The sequence below is a fragment of the Emys orbicularis genome, chromosome 25 (genome assembly GCF_028017835.1).
Source record: "Emys orbicularis isolate rEmyOrb1 chromosome 25, rEmyOrb1.hap1, whole genome shotgun sequence".
NCBI classification, from domain to species: domain Eukaryota; kingdom Metazoa; phylum Chordata; order Testudines; family Emydidae; genus Emys; species Emys orbicularis.
The window spans coordinates 12,140,653-12,165,978 of record NC_088707.1 but is presented as its reverse complement, the minus strand read 5'-3'; the positions used below and the strand labels follow the sequence as shown (position 1 = coordinate 12,165,978).

Sequence of the window (25,326 nt, the reverse complement as noted above, 5' to 3'; positions counted from 1 at the left end):
TCTATGAATAAACCTTTAGATTTTAGATTCTAAAGGATTGGCAACAGCATGATTTGTGGGGAAGATCTAATTTGTATATTGACCTGGGTCTGGGGCTTGGTCCTTTGGGATCGAGAGAACCTCTTTTCTTTTACTGGGGTATTGGTTTTCATAACCATTTGTGCCCATAATGAGTGGCACTGGTAGTGATACTGGGAAACTGGAGTGTCTAAGGAAATTGCTTGTGTAACTTATAGTAGCCAGTGGGGTGAGACCGAAGGCCTCTCTGTTTGGCTGGTTTGGTTTGCCTTGGTGTGCATAGAAACCCCAGCCTTGGGCTGTAACTGCCCTGATTTAAGCAATTTGTCCTAAATTAATACTCTCAGTTGGGTCCCACCAGAACCAGCATCGTTACAAAATCCAAGGGCATCTGTGCAGGGAAAGGCTAGGGAAACTGGAGCTGGGGGACGGGCAGTCTCCCATGGGTCCATGGGGGGCACATGCTGCAGACAAAGGGGCACCCAGAGACCTCCTTCCGTGTATGGCCCCGTCTCCCAGAGAAGGCAGGACCTAGCCAGCCACCAGCCCAGTGCAGCCTGTTCCCCTCCCAGTATTAGCCAGGCCAACAGAGAAGCCTCGGGCAGGGACTCCCCAGCTGGGATGTCCCCAACACAGGATGGGGGCTGGGATCCTGTGGCATCTCCCCAGGGCTCGGTTACGGCCCATTCCCCTTGGGAGCTGCCTACGCAAGGCCCTGCCCCACGGGCTCTGAGCCCACTGGACCCCGTCACGCTCCTGGCCACGGGTGCTTGAGAGGGCTGGGTTGGGACATGGGGCTTTGCCCCTCTAGGTTCCCAGCTCCAATCCCCCCAGCCTGGCAGTGACCCAGCCTCGTCCCCCTTCGCTCCATGCGCTGGGCCCTGGGAAATGGTGGGACGATCTCACTCCAGCTCTGAGGGGAGAAGTGTCCCCATGACAGAGCCCAGCACGTCGGCCCCTTGCTGGCAGCCTCAGCAGAGACCACGGACTGACTGGGCCACGGAGACACAGCTCCCCTGCCAGGCTGAGAAGGCCCCAGGGCAAAGGGGCACCTGGGTGGGCAGGGCCGTGGGGGGCAGCTGGCCCTGCCCTGTGTCTAGAGGCCGGCAGAGAGGAGAGCACTAGAGCGAGGTGCTGCCGGTACCGGCGCTGACACTGTGCTGGGCCAGGCGCTGCAGAATGGCGTCCCGGAGCTCAGTGCTCCCCGCCAGCCCGAAGGCGTAGGCCAGCAGCGCCTGCGTGTAGAGGTCGCTGGTGCTCGACTCCCGGAGGCACTGGAGGGCCCTGGTCACCATGGGGTCCTGGGATGGGGGAGACACCGAACAGACTCCCCGTCAGGCTGAACCGGCCAGAGGAGACGCCCTGCGCCTGGGGCCTGGGCACATCCCCTGGTAACCACCCCATGGGGCCTTAACAATGCTCCAGCAGGCAGGCAGCTGTCACCTCCCCCGACCCATCCCTCCCCACCACCACCAGTGCCCTGGGCCCATCTATAAACAGCCCGCCCAAGCCACGGCCAGATCCCCCCAGAGCCAGACCCAGAAACTGGCTGAGCCGCTGAATCTTTCTGAATCCCTGACCCACTGTCCCCATCCCTATCTCTCCCTGACCCACCTCCCAGTACCAGCCCTTCTCCCCACTGCCCCCAACAGCACCCCAAATCCCTCCCTGGTACCAACCCCCCACAGCTCCCCCATCTCACCCCAAATCCCTCCCTGGTACCAACCCCCCCCGACTCCCCTGTCTCACCCCAAACACTTCCCTGGCACTAACTCCCCCCTCACTGTCACCAACAATCTCCAATTCCCCCCCGACTTCCAGCCCCTCCCCTGGGACAGCTGGGCTTGGCCTCACCGTGAGCGGCTGCCCCAGCTCCAGCAGCGCCGCCGTGATGTAAGCCGAGAGAGAGAGCTCGTCCACCACGCCGCCCTGAGGGGGATGGAGACACCGGGAGCCGGCTCAGACCGAGCTGCGGGGCACGTTGCCCGGAGCAGGTGAGTCGCTGCCCAGGATAAGCCCATTGGGACAGAGAAGAACCGGCTCCAGCGCTCCAGGTGGCTGGGTTTGGGTCCTGCCTCCTGCTGGGTCTGTCAGGCCATCTGGGTCCCAAGCAGCTGCCCCCAGTCGTAGCAGCCAGGGAGTCCACATGGTGGCAGTGAGTTCCACAGGCTAGTTCAGGAGCTGCATAGCCTGGCTGCACTGGACTCCCAGCATAAAACCCTACCTGAGCCCCACTGGAACCAGAGGCTGGGAAGTTGATTTGAACTGACATTTTCCAGATTTCCTGTGAAGACCAGGGGCCGTTTCTGCAGAGGCTGAGGGATTCGCCCCTCACTGGGTGAGGTCCTGCTCATTAAATAGTCCCCCCGGGCGGGAATCTGGACTTTGCCTAAAATTTGTCTCCTTCTAGCTCCCAAACGGCCGGGTACAGCCCCAGCCTCTCCCGTAGAGTCCCGGCTCCCTGTAAACTCCGGGGCAGTGGCAGGAATTGGGCTGTGACTCGAGCTGGGTGGGAATTTCCTACTGAAATGATTTCTCGACAGACGATGCAGTTTCCACAAAACCAAAACTTTGCGGGAAAACGTTACATTTGCTGAAACGTTTCGATTTCCGTTGGGAAAATGGAAACACAACATTCTGCTGTGGGTCGGCGGGGCCCAAATCGCAGCCTCTCGGGTTGGTGACCTGAACCGAAACCTTCCACTGCAAACAGGTTCAACATTCAGCTGCACTGGCCTCGTTCCCCCATTCCCCCATGGACTCGGGCTCCTTCGGACTACATCTCCCATGATGCACCGCAACTGCCCTTCTGACTGAGCCGCATGGGGAGTTGTGCGAGTCACAAGACTACAGAGCTGGGCTGGGCCCTGCCCCTCAGGCTCTCCGTGCCAGGCAATGGGTGTGGGGTCTGCTCAGTGCCTGCGGGGAGACCGGGCTGTGCAGGAGCCAGGGGGGCTGGGCCAGGGCTGCTCCCTCGTTCGGTGCAATAACCCGCTGACCCGGACGTTTCAGCCATTCAGCCATTGCTAAAAACCCAGGGAAATCCCTCAAACTGAAATGGGTCACGACAACCAGCTGCCATGAGGGGCCCCCACCCCCTTCCCCAGCTTGTCCCCTCCTCCCCCATCCCGTCTGCCCATCCCCCCAGCCTCCCACCTGCAGGGCGTTGTTCAACAGCTTCCCCACACTGCGGAAGCAGCCGTTCTCCAGCTGGTGACGCTGCAGCCACCCTAGGGCGTCCTCTAGGTGCTTCTCATCGATGGAGATGTAGGGCCTGGCCTGGCCGAAAGACTTGAGAACGAAGGCCGTCAGCCTGGGTGGGGAGAGACCCCGTGAGAGGGACACTCTGCAGGAGATGCTGCGGGCCAGGAGGGAGGTGCATGGAGGACAGGTCTGGGGGTTAGCATTGTGGGGGTAAACAGAGTTGTCAGGGGAGCCCAGGATGGGAATGGGGGGGATTTGGAGTGAGTATGTGGGGCAGAGCTGTGTGGGGAGCAGGACTGGAATAGCAGTAGGGCTGGGGGTCAGGCTGCAGCCCGGTAGGCCCTGCCCACCCAGAGCCCTGACTCGCCCGTGCCGTGCGGCCCCTCACCAGGTGTTGCCCGTGACATCGCTCTTCCCAGAGGCGCTGTAAGAGCCGTCGTTGTGTTTATAGAGCAGCTCGCGCTGGTAGCCTGCGGGGACGGTAGAGAGACAGCGAGTCCGGGATCAGTTCAACCCCAGGGGCTAGAATCCACCCCCAGCCTGTGCCCCATGGGGCCTGCTAGCCCTCCCCTCCCCCACAACACTGAGACTCAGAGATTCCAGGGGTTGGTTTGTATAGGAGAACAGAGTTAAGGCTGAATAGGGCTGTCAGGGTTTCCCCCCCACCACTCTGAACTCTGGAGTACAGATGTGGGGACCCGCATTAAAGATCCCCTAAACTTATATTCTACCAGCTTATGTTAAAAACTTCCCCAAGGCACAAATTCTTTTCCTTGTCCTTGGACGGTATTGCTGCCACCACCAAGTGATTTACACAAAAATTCAGGAAAGTGTCACTTCTAGTCCCTATCCCCCACAAAATATCCCCCAAAGCCCCTTCACCCCCTTTCCTGGGGAGGCTTGAGAATAATATACCAACCAATTGGTTAGCAATGTGAGCACAGACCAAACCCTTTGTCTTTAGGACACTGAAAATCAATCAGGTTCTTAAAGGAAGAACTTTATTTATAAAGAAAAAGTAAAAGAATCACACCTGCAAAATCAGGATGGAAGGTAACTTTACAGGGTAAATAAAAAGATTTAAAAAAGGGAATTCCCCTCTGGCTCAGCTTCACAGTTACAAAACAGGAATGAAACTACCTCTTTAGTATAGGTAAATTTCACAAGCCAAAACAAAAGATAACCGAACGCATTTCCTTGCCTTACATACAATTTTAGTAATTTTAGATGCAACATTTCAGGTATGTTTTCAGGAGATGTTGTACCTGTCTGGTCTCTCTCTCCATCCGGAGAGGGAACAAAACAAAGAGAGCCACAAACAAAACCTCCCCTCCCCCAGATTTGAAAGTATCTTCTTTCCTCACTGGTCCTTCTGGTCAGGTACCAACTAGGTTATTTAAGCTTCTTAACCCCTTACAGGTAAAGCGATTCAGTACAGCTGCCCAGGAGGGATTTTATGCTACCTTTACCTTTATGTTTATGACAAGGGCCCTGATCCCCCAAACCCACCACTGCCCCGACCTGGGGCTGGATCCCAACCGGCGTCCCCTAAAGGGGAAAGGGCTCCTCTCCCATTCCCTGAACCCTGAGTCAAACAGTCCTTATGTCCCGGGCCTCGGAACTGGTGCCCCAAAGAAGAAAGGCCAAAGATCTCATTCCCTGACCCCCAGAGTCAGCCAGGGCCCTGATCTGGGTCTGGATTGGAGCCCGGGCCCCAGAGGTGGCATGGACAGGGCCCTCACATAGCCCCGCCATGCCCTGGGGGTGCAGGGGCGGGTGGACACTCACCGCTCTGGAGGAATCCCTGGGCCTTGTCTCTGATCTCCGGGCTCAGCTGCTCGCTCTTCTCCAGATACTGCTGGGTGTAGATGTTGTAAGCGAACCAGACCATGTTCTCCTCTCCAGAGCCATAGGGCATGGCCAGCAGGCGTTCTATGTTCTGAAGAGACGTGCCCATTATGTCTCCTGGCACCAAGGGAGTCAGTGAAGCGGAGAATCACCAGGCTGCACAACAGCTGCCCCTCCCTAACACCACGTCCCTGGAGCCCTGGCACATGGGGGCCCAGAGACCCCAGTTCGATTCAGGCCACATGGGGTTATGCGGATAGAATCACAGACTCATAGACTATCAGGGTTGGAAGAGACCTCAGGAGGTATCTAGTCCAACCCCCAGCTCAAAGCAGGACCAATCCCCAACTAAATCATCCCAGCCAGGGCTTTGTCAAGCCGGGCCTTAAGAACCTCTAAGGATGGAGATTCCACCACCTCCCTAGGTAACCCATTCCAGTGCTTCACCACCCTCTTAGTGAAATAGTGTTTCCTAATATCCAACCTAAACCTCCCCAACTGCAACTTGAGACCATTACTCCTTGTTCCGTCATCTGCCACCAGGGAGAATAGCTGAGCTCCATCCTCTTTGGAACCCCCCTTCAGGTAGTTGAAGGCTGCTATCAAATCCCCCCTCACTATTCTCTTCTGCAGACTAAACAAGCACAGTTCCCTCAGCCTCTCCTCATAAGTCATGTGCCCCAGCTCCCTGATCATTTTTTGTTGCCCTCTGCTGGACTCTCCAATTTATCCACATCCTTTCTGTAGTGGGGGGCCCAAAACTGGACGTAATACTCCAGATGTGTCTTCACCAGTGCTGAAGAGAGGGTAATAATCACTTCCCTTGATCTGCTGGCAATGCTCCTACTAATGCAGCCCAATGTGCCATTAGCCTTCTTGGCAACAAGGGCACACTGCGGACTCATATCCAGCTTCTAAACCACTGTAATCCCCAGGTCCTTTTCTGCAGAACTGCTGCTTAGCCAGTCGGTCCCCAGCCTGTAGCTGTGCATGAGATTCTTCCATCCTAAATGCAGGACTCTGCACTTGTCCTTGTTGAACCTCATCAGATTTCTTTTGGCCCAATCCTCTAATTTGTCTAGGTCACTCTGGACCCTATCCCTACCCTCCAGCGTATCTACCTCTCCCCCAAGCTTAGTGTCATCTGTGAACTTGCTAAGGGTGTAATCCATCCCATCATCCAGATCATTAATAAAGATGTTGAACAAAACTGGCCCCAGGACCAACCCCTGGGGCACGCCGCTTGATACTGGCTGCCAACTAGACATCAAGCCGTTGATCACTACCCGTTGAGCCCGACAATCTAGCCAGCTTTCTATCCACCTTATAGTCCATTCATCCAATATGTGGTGATGAATAGCCAAGACGCTAATACCCTGGCACAGCTTCATGGCATCACCGCGTGAGTCCTAGTGAGGTAAATAGAAAGGAGCGTAAACACTGCCAAATTAAGTGTAAAAATGTAATAAGAAAAGCCAAAAAGGAGTTTGAAGAACAGCTAGACAAAAACTCAAAAGGTAATAACAAAATGTTTTTTCAGTACATCAGAATCAGGAAGCCTGCTAAACAACCAGTGGGGCCCCTAGATGATCAAGATACAAAAGGAGCACTTAAAGATGATAAAGTCATTGCAGAGAAACTAAATGAATTCTTTGCTTCAGTCTACACGGCTGAGGATGTTAGGGAGATTCCCAAACCTGAGCCGTCCTTTGTAGGTGACAAATCTGAGGAATTGTCACAGATTGAAGCGTCACTAGAGGAGGTTTTGGAATTAATTGATAAACTTCACAGAAACAAGTCACCAGGACCAGATGGCATTCACCCAAGAGTTCTGAAAGAACTCAAATGTGAAATTGCGGAACTATTAACTATGGTTTGTAACCTGTCCTTTAAATCAGCTTCCGTACCCAATGACCGGAGGATAGCTAATGTAACGCCAATATTTAAAAAGGGCTCTAGAGGTGATCCCGGCAATTACAGACCTGTAAATCTAACATCAGTACCGGGCAAGTTAGTTGAAACAATAGTAAAGAATAAAATTGTCAGACACATAGAAGAACATACAGGCGAGTCTCATCTTATGCTACGGTTACATTCCGCTGTCAGTGCGTAAAGCGAAAATTGCGTATAGTCAAAATTACATTGAGTGTAATGGCGGGCGGAATCGCCCGCACTACAGGTACAGTATTTAAATTGTTATTTTTCTCTTTTTTGGGTTTTTTTTGGGGGGGGGGGTTTGCCGAGCGCGCAAAGCTGAATTCGTGTATGTTAAATGCGCGTAAGATGAGACTCGCCTGTAAATTGTTGGACAAAAGTCAACATGGTTTCTGTAAAGGGAAATCATGTCTTACTAATCTATTAGAGTTCTTTGAAGGGGTCAACAAACATGTGAACAAGGGGGATCCAGTGGACAGCATAGACAGCTGCAGCGGCACAGGAGCCAGCAAACAGAGCTGTAAACAGGGGCGTTTCAGTGGGAGTTTGCAAGGAGAGTTTGCAGGGGACGCTAAGAGCTAGGCAGAGGAATAGACAGGCTAGTGAAGGGAGGGGGTGGTGTTCTGCCGGTGTTTTGGTGCCTGTTGGGGTGTTTGTGGTGTGTGAGTTTGTTTGTTTTTTCTCTCTCTCTCTCTCTGTGGGTGGTGGTGGTTTGGTTTGTGTTTCCTGGACTAACAGGTTTTAGGTGAGAAGGCTATGACCGATAGAGAGGCAGCAGTGGAAGACACAATGAGGATGACTGGATGTGGAAGCTGCGGCATGTACATAATCCTGGAGGGGGTATCTGAAAAGAGTTTTGTCTGCATGAAGTGCCGCCTGATAGCGCTGATGGAAGAAAAGATCCGAGGATTGGAGATGCAGGTGGAAACTCTGGTTGAGTTTAGAAGGGGGTTCGAGCAGATGATGGAGCAAAGACATGAGGAGGCTAAAGGTAAAAGCTCAGACTTGCAGATGGAAACAGGACCACAGAATTCGGAGGGGAGACTGCTGGGTGAGGAAAGTGGACAGTGGAGCATGTGACTAAGAGAACCAGGCAGAGGAAAAGACAAGCTAGTGAAGGAGAAATAGAGCTCAGGAACAGGTTTGCGGAGTTGGAAAATGAAGAAGGGGCACAGCAGGTGGTCGCTGAAGGTGAGAGGGCAAGGAAGAAGAGAAGAGCAGCTAGTCCTATAGGAAGAGGGGAAGAGTCAATGGAGATAACACTGAATATGAGCCCCAGGAGGATATGGAATGGGTTGCGGAGGATTCCAAGGGGCAATAGAAATCGAGAGGACTTGCATCCAGAGGGAGCAGGGGATAGACCGGAGAATCGCACTGTTACCAGGAAAAGGCAGGTCTACGTGATTGGGGACTCCTTACTGAGAAGAATAGACAGGCCTGTAACTAGAGCTGATCCGGAGAACAGAAGGGTGTGCTGTCTGCCAGGTGCTATGATACGGGATGTGGACCTGAGGCTGAAAAGGATCCTAACGGGAGCGGGAAAGAATCCGCTGATTGTCCTTCATGTGGGAACAAATGATACGGCTAGATTCTCGCTGAAACGTATCAAGGGAGACTATGCCAGGCTGCGGAAGACGCTTAAGGAAATCGAGGCTCAGGTGATCTTCAGTGGGATTCTGCCTGTTCCTAGAGAAGGGCAACCAAGATGTGAGAAGATTATGGCGATCAACAGATGGCTCAGGCAGTGGTGCTATAAGGAGGGCTTTGGGATGTATGGCCACTCGGAAGCATTCATGGACAGAGGACTGTTCTCTTGGGATGGACTTCATCTGAGCAAGGAGGGAAATAGCCTTCTAGGATGGAGACTGGCACAACTGATAAAGAGAACTTTAAACTAGGAATCTGGGGGAGATGGTTGGGAGATGTCCAGGTAATCTCCACGCCAGAATTTAACATTGAGAAGGAAGAAAACAAAGTAAGAAAGGATACAGCCGTGGGTATGAGAATGGACGTAAGGAGGAAGGGTTGTGTAGATACCAGTCTAATAGGTGACACTGGCGCTAGAATGTCTGTGCCTAATCGGGTAAAGAATGTCAGTGAAGCCAAACGGCAAAAATTAAGATGTTTGTACACCAATGCAAGGAGCCTAGGTAACAAAATGGAGGAACTAGAGCTACTGGTGCAGGAAGTGAAACCACATATTATAGGGATAACAGAAATATGGTGGAATAGTAGTCATGACTGGAGTACAGGTATTGAAGGCTATGTGCTGTTTAGGAAAGACAGAAATAAAGCAAAGGTGGTGGAGTAGCATTGTATATCAATGATGAGATAGACTGTAAAGAAATAAGAAGTGATGGAATGGATAAGACAGAGTCTGTCTGGGCAAAAATCACATTGGGAAAGAAAGCTACTAGAGCCTCCCCTGAGATACTGCTTGGGGTGTGCTACAGACCGCCGGGATCCGATTTGGAAATGGATGGAGACCTCTTTAATCTTTTTAATGAAGTAAACACTAATGGGAATTGTGTGATCATGGGAGACTTTAACTTCCCAGATATAGACTGGAGGACAAGTGCTAGTAATAATAGGGCTCAGATTTTCCTGGATAGCTGATGGATTCCTTCACCAAGTAGTTGAAGAACCAACAAGAGGGGATGCCATTGTAGATTTGGTTTTGGTGAGTAGTGAGGACCTCATAGAAGAAATGGTTGTAGGGGACAACCTTGGTTCGAGTGATCATGAACTAATTCAGTTCAAACTAGATGGAAGTATAAACAAAAATAGATCTGGGACTAGGGTTTTTGATTTTAAAAGGGCCAACTTTAAAGAATTAAGGAAATTAGTTAGGGAAGTGGATTGGACTGAAGCACTTGTGGATCTAAAGGTGGAGGAGGCCTGGAATTACTTCAAGTCAAAGTTGCAGAAACTATCAGAAGCCTGCATCCCAAGAAAGGGGAAAAAATTCATAGGCAGGAGTTGTAGATCAAGCTGGATGAGCAAGCATCTCAGAGAGGTGATTAAGAAAAAGCAGAAGGCCTACAAGGAGTGGAAGATGGGAGGGATTAGCAAGGAAAGCTACCTTATTGAGGTCAGAACATGTAGGGATAAAGTGAGAAAGGCCAAAAGCCATGTAGAGTTGGACCTTGCAAAGGGAATTAAAACCAATAGTAAAAGGTTCTATAGCCATATAAATAAGAAGAAAACAAAGAAAGAAGAAGTGGGGCCACTAAACACTGAGGATGGAGTGGAGATTAAGGATAATCTAGGCATGGCCCAATATCTAAACAAATACTTTGCCTCAGTCTTTAATGAGGCTAATGAGGAGCTTAGGGATAATGGTAGGATGACGAATGAGGATATGGAGGTAGATATTACCACATCCGAGGTAGAAGCCAAACTCGAAAAGTTTAATGGGACTAAATCGGGAGGCCCAGATAATCTTCATCCAAGAATATTAAAGGAACTGGCACATGAAATTGCAAGCCCATTAGCAAGAATTTTTAATGAATCAGTAAACTCAGGGGATGTACCGTACGACTGGAGAATTGCTAACATAGTTCCTATTTTTAAGAAAGAGAAAAAAAAGTGATCCGAGTAACTATAGGCCTGTTAGTTTGACATCTGTAGTATGTAAGGTCTTGGAAAAAAATTTGAAGGAGAAAGTAGTTAAGGACATTGAGGTCAATGGTAATTGGGACAAAATACAATATGGTTTTACAAAAGGTAGATCATGCCAAACCAACCTGATCTCCTTCTTTGAGAAGGTAACAGATTTTTTAGACAAAGGAAATGCAGTGGATCTAATTTACCTCGATTTCAGTAAGGCATTTGATACGGTTCCACATGGGGAATTATTAGCTAAATTGGAAAAGATGGGGATCAATATGAAAATTGAAAGGTGGATAAGGAACTGGTTAAAGAGGAGACTACAAAGGGTCATACTGAAAGGTGAATTGTCAGGCTGGAAGGAGGTTACTAGTGGAGTTCCTCAGGGAAGGGCTTTGGGACCAATTTTATTTAATCTTTTTATTACTGACCTTGGCACAAAAAGTGGGAATGTGCTAATAAAGTTTGCGGATGACACAAAGCTGGGAGGTATTGCTAATACAGACAAGGACCGGGATATCATACAGGAAGATCTGGATGACCTTGTAAACTGGAGTAATAGTAAGAGGATGAAATTTAATAGTGAAAAGTGCAAGGTCATGCATTTAGGGATTAATAACAAGAATTTTGGTTATAAATTGGGGACACATCAGTTGGAAGTAACAGAGGAGGAGAAGGACCTCGGAGTATTGGTTGATCACAGGATGACTATGAGCCGTCAATGTGATATGGCCGTTAAAAAAGCTAATGCGGTCTTGGGATGCATCAGGCGAGGTATTTCCAGTAAAGATAATGAGGTGTTAGTACCATTATACAAGGCACTGGTGAGACCTCATCTGGAATATTGTGTGCAGTTCTGGTCTCCCATGTTTAAGAAGGATGAATTCAAACTGGAACAGGTATAGAGAAGGGCTACTAGGATGATCCGAGGAATGGAAAACCTGTCTTATGAAAGGAGACTCAAAGAGCTTGGCTTGTTTAGCCTAACCAAAAGAAGGCTGAGGGGAGATATGATTGCTCTCTATAAATAGATCAGCGGGATAAATACCAGGGAGGGAGAGGAATTATTCAAGCTTAGTACCAATGTGGACACAAGAACAAATGGATATAAACTGGACATTAGGAAGTTTAGACTTGAAATTAGATGAAGGTTTCTAACCATTAGAGGAGTGAAGTTCTGGAACAGCCTTCCAAGGGGAGTAGTGGGGCAAAAGACATATCTGGCTTCCAGACTAAGCTTGATAAGTTTATGGAGGGGATGGTATGATGGGATAGCCTAATTTGGGCAATTAATTGATCTTTGATTATTAGCAGATAAATATGCCCAATGGTCTGTGATGGGATGTTAGATGGGGTGGGATCTGAGTTTCTACAGAGAATTCTTTCCTGGGTGCTGGCTGGTGAGTCTTGCCCACATGCTCAGGGTTTAACTGATAGCCATATTTGGGGTTGGGAAGGAATTTTCCTCCAGGGCAGATTGGCAGAGGCCCTGGAGGTTTTTCACTTTCCTCTGCAGCGTGGGGCACAGGTCACTTGCTGGAGGATTCTCTGCAACTTGAGGTCTTTAAACCACGATTTGAGGACTTCAATAACTCAGGCATAGGTTAGGGATTTGGGTGGGTGAGATTCTGTGGCCTGCGTTGTGCAGGAGGTCAGACTAGATGATCATAATGGTCCCTTCTGACCTTAAAGTCTATGAGTCTATGAGACATAGTGTACTTAGATTTCCAGAATGCCTTTGACAAGGTCCCTCACCAAAGGCTCTTACATAAATTAAGTTGTCATGGGATAAGAGGGAAGATCCTTTCATTGATTGAGAACCGGTTAAAAGACAGGGAACAAAGGGTAGAAATTAATGGTAAATTCTCAGAATGGAGAAGGGTAACTAGTGGTGTTCCACAAGGGTCAGTCCTAGGACCAATCCTATTCAACTTATTCATAAATAATCTGGAGAAAGGGGTAAACAGTGAGGTGGCAAAGTTTGCAGATGATACTAAACTGCTCAAGATAGTTAAGACCAAAGCAGACTGTGAAGAACTTAAAAAGATCTCACAAAACTAAGTGATTGGGCAACAAAATGGCAAATGAAATTTAATGTGGATAAATGTAAAGTAATGCACATTGGAAAAAATAACCCCAATTATACATACAATATGATGGGGGCTAATTTAGCTACAACTAATAAGGAAAGAGATCTTGGAGTTATCATGGATAGTTCTCTGAAGACGTCCACGCAGTGTGCAGCGGCAGTCAAAAAAGCAAACAGGATGTTAGGAATCATTAAAAAAGGGATAGAGAATAAGACGGAGAATATCTTATTGCCCTTATATAAATTCATGATACGCCCACATCTTGAATATTGCGTACAGATGTGCCCTCCTCATCTCAAAAAAGATATACTGGCATTAGAAAAGGTTCAGTGAAGGGCAACTAAAATGATTAGGAGTTTGGAACGGGTCACATATGAGGAGAGATTAAAGAAGCTAGGACTTTTCAGCTTGGAAAAGAGGAGACTAAGGGGGGATATGATAGAGGTATATAAAATCATGAGTGATGTGGAGAAAGTGAATAAGGAAAAGTTATTTACTTGTTCCCATAATATAAGAACTAGGGGCCACCAAATGAAATTAATGGGCAGAGGGTTTAAAACAAAGAAAAGAAAGTTCTTCTTCACACAGCGCACAGTCAACCTGTGGAATTCCTTGCCTGAGAAGATGGTGAAGGCTAGGACTATAACAGGGTTTAAAAGAGAAGTAAATACATTCATGGAGGTTAAGTCCATTAATGGCTATTAGCCAGGATGGGTAAGGAATGGTGTCCCTAGCCTCTGTTTGTCAGAGGGTGGTGATGGACGGCAGGAGAGAGATCACTTGATCATTACCTGTTAGGTTCACTCCCTCTGAGGCACATGGCATTGGCTACTGTCAGTAGACAGGATACTGGGCTGGATGGATGTTTGGTCTGACCCAGTATGGTCATTCTTATGTTCTTATGATGTATAGATTCAAGGGATGAGAACCAGATGATCCTGAAGAAGAAGCTAGAAATTTCTACAGGGAGAGTTAGGGAATAACGCACCCATTGGTTCCTAGCTATCTTTCACATTGCCATCTCCCCAGAAAACAATCCCTCCTGTGTTTTGATGCGGCCATAGATACAGTTCTATTTATGTGCAGTTGCCCAGCCTTTCTCGTCATTTATCTAGTCACCAATGAGGACAATTGCCTTCCTGCATCAATGCTTTTGCAGCAGTTATTTCTGTGATGTGTATGCCCTGGAGCTGGTCAGGAAATGTTTTTGTTTTTCCTGTGGAAAATTTTGACTGGTCATCGACAGCCTGTCACAGGGTGGTTCTTCAGCTACCTGGGATGTCTCACAGCCTGGTCTCCTGTGGTCTCTCAGGCTAACACATGGTCAGATTGTTTCCCTTTCATCGGATGTACCTTTGGGTATGTCTGCACTTAAAACATACAGCAGCGCAGCTCCAGCGCTTCAGAGTAGACACTACCTACAACGATGGGATGGGTCCTCCTATGAGCATAGGGAATCCACCTCCCCAGAGACAGTAGCTAGGCGGATGGAAGAATTCTAAACACTCCGAATGGGGGGTGGTAGCTTTTCCACTGCTAAAGCGCTGTCTAGACTGGCGCTTTTCAGCACTAAAACTTTTATCGCTCAGGGGGTGTTCACTCCCTCTGGGGCACCTGGCATTGGGCACTGTCAGTAGACAGCACACTGGGCTGGATGGACCTTTGGTCTGACCCAGTATGGGCATTCTTATGTTCTTATGAGTCTATTGCCCCTCACTGGGATGAGGCTCCAGACACCCACTAGATCTCATTGGTCTTTTCCATCCGTGATGCCCCGGCCTCTCTGATCAGAGCGCTGGGCCACAGACGGGCTGGCTGGCGAAGGGCACCGTGCCCTGGCAGGGATGGGGCAGGGGAATTCCTTACCCACGACAGTCACGTGAGCCCGTTCGGACCCCGTCAGAACGTTCGCTGGCAGCTGCAAGTAGATTTCTTCGGACGCTGCGTAACACGAAGGCAAAGACACACTGTTAAAGGCCTGTTGGGAACCTGTCTGTCTCTAGCCAATCAGATCCCTCCATTCCTCACTGTCCGGGACTCTCGCCCAGTCACAGCCCCTCTCTCAATCCCAAGCTCCCTCCGCCGTGGCACATACGTGCCCTTGAGGGCGAGGGCTGGGGGTTCTCAGCGGAGAGTCCTGCCTGTGGGAATCAGTCCCTCTCCTGGCCCCAGAGAGCCGGTGTGACAAGCTCTGCAGGGAGCATCGTACACACGGGACCAGGCTGCAGGGGAGAGGAGCTGGTGCAACAGGGGCCCAGTGAGACTCGGGATCAGGAGCTGGATATGCTCGAGCCTTCGGCCCATGGCAGACGGTTCCATAACTGCCCACTAGGGGGTGCATCTTCCCCGGGCAGTTAGGACATTGGCCTGGATGCCCCTTGGTCCGGTCCGGCCTGGCGGCTCCTGTGCCCCTAGCTGGGCCATCCAGCGGCTCAGCCATCACTGACGTGCCGCAGCCAAGAGACGCCCCGTGTTAGTGACACCCACTGAGCCCTGCACAGGCGCTGGGATCCTACCTTCCTGGCAGAGCAGGGAGCTGTGCGCCTTCTCCTCCAGGATCCCCCCCGGCTGTGGGGAAGGAGCATCAGACAGAAGGTCAGGAGAAGGGACCGTGCACGTCACAGCCTGACAGGGCCTGCTGGGTCAGCCAGTGCCCCTAGCCAGGGCAGGATCATCCCCTACAGCCCGTGCTGTGGGGCTCGGGCAAATCCAGCTCTCAGCGCCCCAGCGATGGGGCTCTCGTCCCTTCCCCGGGGAGACTGTTCCCAGCCCAGCAGATCTCGCGGCTTCCTCCTCTTCAGCGCGGAGCTTCCCTCTGCTAGTTCCCTCCGCCCCCTCGAGCTCTGCCATGTGTCACACTCAGCCACCCCCCTTGGGGCTAACCCCCATCTCTGTCTGCCCCAGGACTCTCCCACCAGCTCCCTGATCTCGCTGGGACGGGGCCGCGTGACGGGGCAGTGCAGGTCGGGGTCCGGGATGCGGACGGCATGGTGCTTTGGTATTATTTTCTGTGGCAGGACAAAGAACAATCACAAGCGCAGACTCGGACCACGGCCACCAGGGGGTGAGACCCAGGCCCTGGATCTCCCTCTGCTCTGTCCAGAGGCCCTGAACAGACACTGACCTGGACCAGCAGGGGCTTTATCACGGTGTCCACTCGCCCCTGAGCTGGCACCACGGCCAGCTCTGTGCCGCACAGCTCTTCGGTGTGCAAAGCCTCGGTGCTGACGGTGAAGTTCACCTCCCCTGCCGAGCAAGGCGGGAGATGCCCCCGTTAGACAGACCAATGCCCCTTCCCGAGGGAGACAGGACCCCGGGTATGAGTGGGGGGAGGATAGTGGAAGTGGGAGGGGAGAGGGTGGTGAAGAAGGGAGAGAAAAGCAGAAAAAGAGAGAAAATGGAGAGAGAGAGTGGGGGTGTGATAACTGAAGGGGGAGGTAGCTCCCTTTTATGGACACCCAGCCAGCCAGTTAGCTGTAAAATCCCTCTTGGTGGCTGTTCTCTGGTTGCTTTACCTGTTAGGGTTAATAAAGTCCCCCAGGTAAAGAAAAGGTCACCTGCCCAAAAGAGCCAATGGGAAGGCTAGAACTGTTTAAAATTGGGAAGGAAGCTTCCCTGTGTGTCTGTGGTTGTTCTCCGGAGAGGGGGGAACAGAGCAAAGGCAGGACCATGAGTACGCTATAATAGGGTTACCAGCCCTCCGGGTTTCCCCGGACATGTCTGGCTTTTTCAGCTTTAAATGGCCTTCCGGGGCGGATTTCTAATAAAGTAGAAATGTCCGGGATTTCCCCCTTCCCCTCATGCAGAGTGCGGCGCAGCTGATTGGACAGCTGGGCCTGATTGAAAGCCGCTCGCAGCCACTGGGGCCTCTAGCAGCCAGAGTCCCTCCCCCTCCCCCGCTCCCTCCTCCCCTGCAGAGCAGCGCAGAACAGTGTTTGGCTCCACATGGATCCCGCAGCTCTCCCTCGGCCTGGTGGGGGGGGCAGGCAAGGGACAGGGAACGGGGGTTAGATTGGTCGGGGGTTCTGGGGGGGCTGTCGGGAGAAGCGGGTGTAGAGAGCAGTTGGGGCAGGCAAGGGACAGGGAACAGGGGGGGTTAGATTGGTCGGGGGTTCTGGGGGGGCTGTCAGGAGAAGCGGGTGTAGAGAGCAGTTGGGGCAGGCAAGGGACAGGGAACAGGGGGGGTTAGATTGGTCGGGGGTTCTGGGGGGGCTGTCAGGAGAAGCGGGTGTAGAGAGCAGTTGGGGCAGGCAAGGGACAGGGAACAGGGGGGGTTAGATTGGTCGGGGGTTGGGGGGCTGTCGGGAGAAGCGGGTGTAGAGAGCGGTTGGGGCAGGCAAGGGACAGGGAACAGGGGGGTTAGATTGGTCGGGGGTTCTGGGGGGGCTGTTAGGAGAAGGGGATGTAGAGAGCGGTTGGGGCAGGCAAGCGACAGGGAACGGGGGGGTTAGATTGGTCGGGGGTTCTGGGGGGGCTGTTAGGAGAAGGGGATGTAGAGAGCGGTTGGGGCAGGCAAGCGACAGGGAACGGGGGGTTAGATTGGTCGGGGGTTCTGGGGGGGCTGTCAGGAGAAGGGGGTGTAGAGAGTGGTTGGGGCAGGCAAGGGACAGGGAACAGGGGGGGTTAGATTGGTCGGGGGTTCTGGGGGGGGCTGTCAGGAGAAGGGGGTGTAGAGAGTGGTTGGGGCAGGCAAGGGACAGGGAACGGGGGGGTTAGATTGGTCGGGGGTTCTGGGGGGGCTGTCGGGAGAAGCGGGTGTAGAGAGCAGTTGGGGCAGGCAAGGGACAGGGAACAGGGGGGGTTAGATTGGTCGGGGGTTGGGGGGCTGTCGGGAGAAGCGGGTGTAGAGAGTGGTTGGGGCAGACAAGGGACAGGGAACGGGGGGGTTAGATTGTTCGGGGGTTCTGGGGGGGGCTGTCGGGAGAAAGGGGTGTAGAGAGTGGTTGGTGCAGTCAGGGGACAGGGAGGCTTAGATAAGGGGTGGGGTCCTGGGGGCAGTTAGGGTGGGGGTGTCTCAGGAGGGGGCAATCAGGGGACAGGTAGGGGGTAGGGAAGTTCTGAGGGGGGCGGGACTGGGGCAGGGCTAGGGCGGCACCCCGTGTCCTCTTTTTTGATTGTTGAAATATGGTAACCCTATGTAAGTAAATTAGGAATATTTAGAAAGACGCGATTAGGTTTTTTTCTGTTTATTTGTTAAGGCTTGTGGACTCCTCTGTGCTAACCCCAGATGCTTTTGTTTGCTTGTAACCTTTAAGATGAACCCTCAAGAAAGCTATTTTGGATGCTTAATTTTTGGAATTGCTCTTTTAAAAACTAGCAAAAGCCGAAGTTCCAGATGTATTTTCTTCTTTTTGTTTATAATAAAATTTCCCTTTTTTAAGAACAGGATTGGATTTTTGGTGTCCTAAGTGGTTTGTGCATGTGGTTTGATCAGCTGGCAGCAACAGCTAATTTCCTTTGTTTTCTTTCTCAGCTCTTCCCTGGAGGGGGCGTGAAAGGGCTTGAGGCACAGGGAGGAATTCCCAAGTGCTCCTTCCTGGGTCCAAGGGGTCTTTTTGCATTTGGGTGGTGGCAGCTTTTACCAAGCCAAGGTCAGAGAGAAGCTGTAACCTTGGGAGTTTAATACAAGCCTGGAGTGGCCAGTATTAATGTTTAGAATCCTTGTGGGCCCCTTTTCTGCACTCGGCGTGCCAGAGTGGGGATTCAGCCTTGAGAGGGGGAGAAAAGAGAGAGAAGGCCAGAGGGGAAGGAAAGGACGGAGGGATGTGGTGACTGTGGGAAATGGTGAGTAGGCCGTAAGGGGTTTCTCTGCTGGGGTGTCTTCTCCCCCACCCCCTGCAGCTCTTCCCATCCCCTCCCCTTCCCCTTGGCACCAAGCTCTGAGTGACCCTGTCCTGTGCCCTCCTCCTCACTCCCAGCACAGAACTTCCAATGCCCCTTACCCGTCTGTCCCCTCACACAGAGCCTCCAAAGGCCCCTACCTGCCACTCTAGTGTGAAGGCTCCAGCACCCCTTCTCTGCCGCCCCCATTGTGCAGAGTCCCCCCACCCCTTCCTTGCCCCTCCCCTCCGGCACAGAGCCCCCAGCACCCCTTACCCAGGCTGCTCGCCGTCACCTCCCACTGGAAGGTTTTCCCTTCGTCTGCACAGAGGCAGCTGGTGTAGGCGCCGTCCTCGCCTGCCTGCAGTTGGAACTGCGCAGACTCCGCCAGCGTCACTCGCACCTGTGGGGCCAACACGAGAGCCCCCTTAGGGCTGTGGTGGACGTGCTCACACGTGCAGCTCCAGCCGAGACGTGACCCCTCTGGGGCTCAGGCCTCCTCACCGCGATGTGCTGACCCCAGTGGTCACAGGATCACAGTCAGTGACTGCCGGTGTCACTTGCCACCCTGTGCCGCTGCCCAGCTCACCAGCCCCAGGTCACTGGCCCCAGCAGCTCCAGCAGCTCAGCCCCGGGCGGCACTCACCTTGATGCACTGCCGCAGGTAGTTGAAGACGGTGGCCTTTAGGGCAAAGGCCTCTCCCCGGATCACGGAGTACGGCAAGGCCAGCTCCACAAAGAAGGGTTTGAAGGCCGTGAAGGTGGCCATGGGCGAGAGGCCAAAGCCCACCTCCGCCGTGCAGAACATCCCAGCTTTCCACTCCGTGACGGTGTCGGGCACTGAGAGTGGGACGTCTTTGGAGCCCCCCTCGCTGGGCCGGGATGGACACGAACAGAGCGTCAGACACGTGGCCGCCCCCTGGGAAGTGCTCACAAGAACGGCCACCAGAGATGTCCCTGCCCGACCCTCCGCTGGGCTGGGGCCATGGGCCGGTGGCACAGAAACAGGCCAATCCCAGAGAGCAGAGAGGGGAAGAGCTGTCAGTGCCCCCCTCTCGTCCCCTCCTCCGCCCCATGCCAGCTAGCGCAGGATCCTTCCCTGCCCCGGGGCTCTCTGGGCTGGGCTCAATATCCCACGGGATGGGGATCCCCCCTTCCGCAGCCAGACATGTCTCCCTGTCAGGAGGCTATTCCTGGGGCCAGCCTCAATTCGCCCTGCTCGGGATCCCCTGCCCCTCCCACTTCTACCCCATGTGCCACCCTCCATGCCCTCCTCCCGGGGGTTCAAACCCCTCCCATGTTCTCAGTGTCAGAGCTCCCGGCACCGCATGGGAATGAAAACACCATGAAGGGCAATGGGGTCGGGATGATAAACCCCCCTGCCGACCCGACGGGATCCAGGGAATGGCTGGGGAGGGGCTGGTGCAAACCCCGCTTTGCTGGCGAGACGCAGGGTCATGGTGCTGCCCGGGCTCCCAGCCCTCTCCCCCGCTCTGCGGGTTCGTTACATCTGTAAAGAGACGAATCCCATGGCCCTGGGGGCTTGTTATTCCCCGTTGCTGTGCTGGGTTCCTCTCCGCTGGCAACAGGGCGCAGGAACCAGCCCCACGCGGGCAGCAAGCCGTCCCCCACCACTGCGCTGCCTCTGGGAGCTGATGTTTTCAAGGGTCTGGCCTGGAGGCCGCTCCGCAGAGATGGTCTGTGACAGCTCCTCACTCACCCCACAGTCACCAGGTGCCACAGCCACGTGTCTGGGAAATACGCACGTGGCCCTGGCTCCTCCTGGGTGCTGGGTTCTGGCACGGGCCGGGCATTGCTCACTGGGGTCGCTGCTGCACTATCCACACCTGCCTCCACGTTCTTAGGTGCCATGACTAGAAAAGATGCAAAGGGGGTTGAGGGAACCCCACACTGTATTGGGGGCAAATCCAGGTGATGACTGACGTGTGTTTGCACCTGTAAAGTCTTGATATTTGGGGACATTTCAGGGATTGGATGTGGCACTGACCCCTACCCAGATGTGACCTGAACTGGGAGCAGCCAGTGGCAGGACTGGGGCTGGAGGGGGATAAGGCTGTGGGTGCCCTAGATGCAGGACACACTAGTAGGGGGAAAAACAATAACAGAAAATGTGGAAATGGCAGAGGTGCTTAATGACGTCTTTGTTTCAGTTTTCACCAAGAAGGTTGGTGGTGATTGGACATCTAACATAGTGAATGCCAGTAAAAATGAGGTAGGTTCAGAGGCTAAAATAGGAAAAGAACAAGCTAAAAATTACTTAGACAAGTTAGATGTCTTCAAGTCACCAGGGCCTGATGAAATGCATCCCAGAATATTCAAGGAGCTGACTAAGGAGATAGCTGAGCCATTAGCGATTATCTTTGATAATCTGCGGGAAGCGGTGCAGGCCGAGGGATGTGCTGGCCGCCCTTCCTGCTGTCCCCATTGGCCTGGAGCGGCGAACCGCGGCCAGTGGGAGCCGCGATTGGCCGAACCTGTGGACGCGGCAGGTAAACAAACCAGCCCGGCCCACCAGGGGCTTTCCCTGAATAAGCAGCGGGCCTAGTTTGAGAACCACTGTTGTAAGCAAGACACAAGAAAAAGACGGTTACTCACCGTTGTAACTGTTGTTCTTCGAGATGTGTTGCTCATATCCATTCCAGTTAGGTGTGCGCGCGCCGCGTGCACGATCGTCGGAGAAATTTCTACCCTAGCAACACCCGGTGGGTCGGCTGTGGAGCCCCCTGGAGTGGCGCCTTCATGGCGCTGGATATATACCCCAGCTGACCCAGCGCCCCCTCAGTTCCTTCTTGCCGGCTACTCCGACAGTGGGGAAGGGGGGCGGGTGTGGAATGGATATGAGCAACACATCTCGAAGAACAACAGTTACAATGGTGAGTAACCGTCTTTTCTTCTTCGAGTGCTTGCTCATATCCATTCCAGTTAGGTGACTCCCAAGCCCCACCTAGGTGGCGGGGTCGGAGTGAGACATTGCTGTGCGCAGAACCGCTGACCCGAAAGCAGCATCGTCTCTGGATTGTTGCACCAGCGCATAGTGAGCAGCGAATGTGTGTACGGAAGACCAAACTGCAGCTCTACAAATGTCCTGGATCGGGACCTGAGCCAGGAAGGCAGTCGAGGAGGCCTGGGCCCTCGTGGAGTGAGCGGTGAGGCGCGGAGTCGGGACACCGGCTAGGTCGTAACAAGCACGAATACAGGACGTGATCCAAGAGGACAGGCACTGCGAGGAGACCGGTGAGCCTTTCATCCGGTTGGCTACCGCAACAAAGAGTTGTGTCGTCTTCCGAAATGGCTTTGTACGGTCAATATAGAAAGCCAGGGCCCTGCGTACGTCCAAAGAATGCAAACGCTGGTCTTGACGAGTAGCGTGTGGCTTTGGATGGAAGACCGGGAGAAATATATCCTGGTTCACATGGAAAGGAGAGACCACCTTTGGAAGAAAGGCAGGGTGGGGGCGAAGCTGCACCTTGTCCTTGTGGAACACCGTGTATGGGGGTTCGGACGTGAGCGCTCTGAGTTCAGAAACGCGCCGTGCTGAGGTGATGGCTACGAGGAAGGCTGTCTTCCAGGATAAGTACAGGAGCGAACAGGTCGCCAATGGTTCAAATGGAGGCCCTGTGAGCCTGGAGAGAACGAGGTTGAGGTCCCACGTCGGAACCGGCTGGCGTTGCTGTGGGTACAGTCGGTCCAAGCCCTTGAGGAATCTAACGACCATCGGGTTAGAGAAGACCGAGGACGCGAGTTCTCCTGGGTGGAACGCCGAAATAGCGGCGAGGTGAACCTTGATTGAAGATATCGCCAAGTCCTGCTGTCTTAGGGACAGGAGATATTCCAGTATGAGAGGAATAGGCGCCTGCAAGGGGGGCGTAGCTCGTTGCTCACACCAACAAGAGAAACGCTTCCACTTGGCTAAGTAAGTGGACCGTGTAGAGGGCTTTCTACTTCTCAGCAGAATCTGCTGGACAGATTGCGAGCATTGCCGCTCTGTCCGATTCAGCCATGGAGCATCCACGCTGTGAGGTGGAGCGATTGCAGGTCTGGGTGACACAGCCGGCCGTGGTCCTGAGAGATGAGATCGGGACATAACGGAAGCGTGATCGGTGTTTGAACCAAGAGTTCCAACAGTGTCGTGTACCAGTGCTGTCTCGGCCAAGCTGGAGCGACGAGAATTACCCGTGCCTGGTCTCTGCGGATCTTGAGCAGTACTCTGTGGACCAGTGGAAATGGAGGGAAAGCATAGCACAGGTGGCCTTTCCAGGTTAATAGGAACGCGTCCGATAGAGAGCCCAGCGCTCGCCCTTGTAGGGAGCAGAATGCGTGGCACTTCCTGTTGGCTCGAGATGCAAACAGGTCGACCTGGGGAAATCCCCACCTCTGGAAGATGGAATAGATGACGTCTGGACGAATTGACCACTCGTGCGTCTGGAAGGACCTGCTGAGACGGTCCGCCAGCGTATTCTGGACTCCAGGAAGGAACGATGCCGTGAGATGTATCGAGTGGGCGATGCAGAAGTCCCACAGGCGAATGGCCTCTTGGCATAGGAGAGATGAGTGGGCTCCGCCTTGCTTGTTGATGTAAAACATGGCCGTTGGCATGCCTGGTTACGTAAGTGCAGGAGGCCATGTGACCTAACAGTGCGAGGCATGACCGTATTGTGGTAATCGGAAAGGTCCTGAGCCCTTGAATGACGCTTGTGATGGTCTGAAAGCGGTTGTCTGGTAGAATGGCTCGGGCACATCTGGAGTCTAGGATTGCTCCAATAAATTCTATCCTCTGGGTTGGCACTAGCGTGGACTTCTCTCTGTTGAGTAGAATGCCCAGCTCGTGGAAAGTTTGTGTCACTATGTGGACATGAGCTTGCACTTGGTCTCTGGTGCGGCCGCGTACCAGCCAGTCGTCTAAATACGGGAACACCTGTATCCCTTGCCGACGAAGGTATGCCGCGACGACCGCCACACACTTTGTGAACACCCTGGGAGCCGAGGACAAGCCGAAGGGAAGGACTGCGAATTGATAGTGCACCATGTTTACCACAAAACGCAGAAAACGCCTGTGAGGCGGATAGATTGCTATATGGAAATATGCGTCCTTCATGTCGAGGGCGGCGAACCAGTCTCCAGGATCCAGAGAAGGGATAATGGTCCCCAATGATACCATGCGGAACTTCAACTTTACTATGAATTTGTTGAGTCCGCGCAAGTCTAAGATGGGCCGTAGACCCCCCTTTGACTTGGGGATCAGGAAGTAGCGGGAATAAAACCCCCTGCCCCTTAACTCTGGTGGAACCTCCTCTATGGCCCACATAGAGAGGAGCCCAAAAACCTCCTGTGTAAGGAGTTGCTCGTGAGAAGGGTCCCTGAAGAGGGACGGGGAGGGGGAGTGGGAGCGGGGGGGGTGAGGAAAATTGGATAGCGTAACCCCTCCCCACCGTGTGAAGGACCCAACGGTCCGAGGTTATAAGGGACCAAGCACGGTGGAAACGGGAGAGGCGATCCCGGAAGGGGGGAGTTGAATCCTGGGTACTGGTTGTGGTGCCGTCCTCGACCGCACCTTCAAAAGTTCTGCCTAGGGCCTGAAGGTGGCCGAGGCGGTCCCTGGTTTTGGGCCGGTTGGGGGCCAGTCGACCTACGCCTACCACCCCGACCCCGCCTTCTGGCAAAGTCCTGTCTCAGACGAGGCGGGGGAGGGTAGAACCTCTGAGGCTGGGGCCTGAAGGGTCTGCGCTGGGGCCCTGGGACATGCATCCCCAGGGAGCGCATAATCGTTCTAGAGTCCTTAAGGCTCTGGAGCCGAGAGTCAGTCTTTTCTGAAAACAGGCCCTGGCCCTCAAAGGGTAAGTCCTGCAGGGTTTGCTGCAGTTCTGGCGGCAAGCCTGACACCTGGAGCCAGGAGGTTCGCCGCATGGCTATGCCCGAGGCCAAAGTTCTAGCGGCCGAGTCCGCGATATCCAAGGAGGCCTGTAAGGAGGTACGTGCCACCTTCTTACCCTCCTCTACCAGGGCCCCGAACTCTTCCCTGGAATCTTGGGGAACCAGTTCTTTAAACTTCCCCATTGATACCCATGAGTTATAATTATATCGGCTTAAGAGCGCCTGTTGGTTGGCCGCTCTAAGTTGTAACCCCCCAGCCGAATAAACCTTGCGTCCAAACAAATCGAAGCGCTTAGCGTCCTTCGATTTGGGCGCTGCAGCCTGCTGGCCGTGGCGCTCCCGTGCGTTCACTGACGACACGACCAGTGAGCATGGCTGGGGATGGGTATACAGGTACTCATGGTCCTTAGAAGGAACAAAGTACTTTCTTTCCACCCCTCTGGCTGTGGGTGGAATGGAGGCCGGAGTTTGCCAGATCGTATTGGCATTGGTTTGGATAGTCCGTATGAGTGGTAACGCCACTCTGGATGGGGTATCCGCAGAGAGAATGTTTACTATCGGGTCGTGCACCTCCACAATCTCCTCCACCTGGAGGTCCATATTGCGAGCCAGCCGGCGCAACAAGTCCTGGTGGGCCCGAAGATCTATAGGATGCGGGCCCATGGCGGATGTACCCGCCACCGCCTCATCGGGGGAGGAGGAGGAGGATGCCTCTGGTGGCAAGGGGTCCAAAGGCGGATCCTGCTCCAGGCGTTCATGGAGCTGGGCATCGCCTGTCCCCGGGTCCAGGGCCTCCGCCGGTGCGGGCATTGGAGCCTCCATGCCCCCAGGGGGGGCGGGAGACGGTGGCCTCCGGGGCCCTGGGCTCGGAAAGTGCCGAGCGGGAGGCAGATGGTGGAGCCCCCTGTGC

The 25,326-nt window shown here is 53.3% G+C and overlaps 1 protein-coding gene across 1 annotated transcript in view; it reads right to left on the bottom strand.

The window, feature by feature from the left end:
• The window catches only part of LOC135894693 (alpha-2-macroglobulin-like protein 1), a 55,760-nt gene that overhangs the window by 5,139 nt on the left and 25,295 nt on the right, over positions 1-25,326 (bottom strand). Inside the window, exons 19-29 of the mRNA XM_065422831.1 lie at positions 20,245-20,371; positions 19,171-19,396; positions 18,801-18,927; positions 15,829-15,950; positions 15,221-15,272; positions 14,571-14,645; positions 5,011-5,187; positions 3,611-3,692; positions 3,175-3,331; positions 1,873-1,947; positions 1,163-1,319 (exon numbers count right to left, since the gene is read on the bottom strand). Of these exons, the coding sequence (XP_065278903.1) occupies positions 1,163-1,319; positions 1,873-1,947; positions 3,175-3,331; positions 3,611-3,692; positions 5,011-5,187; positions 14,571-14,645; positions 15,221-15,272; positions 15,829-15,950; positions 18,801-18,927; positions 19,171-19,396; positions 20,245-20,371 (1,377 nt within the window). The remainder of the gene's footprint in view (positions 1-1,162; positions 1,320-1,872; positions 1,948-3,174; positions 3,332-3,610; positions 3,693-5,010; positions 5,188-14,570; positions 14,646-15,220; positions 15,273-15,828; positions 15,951-18,800; positions 18,928-19,170; positions 19,397-20,244; positions 20,372-25,326) is intronic.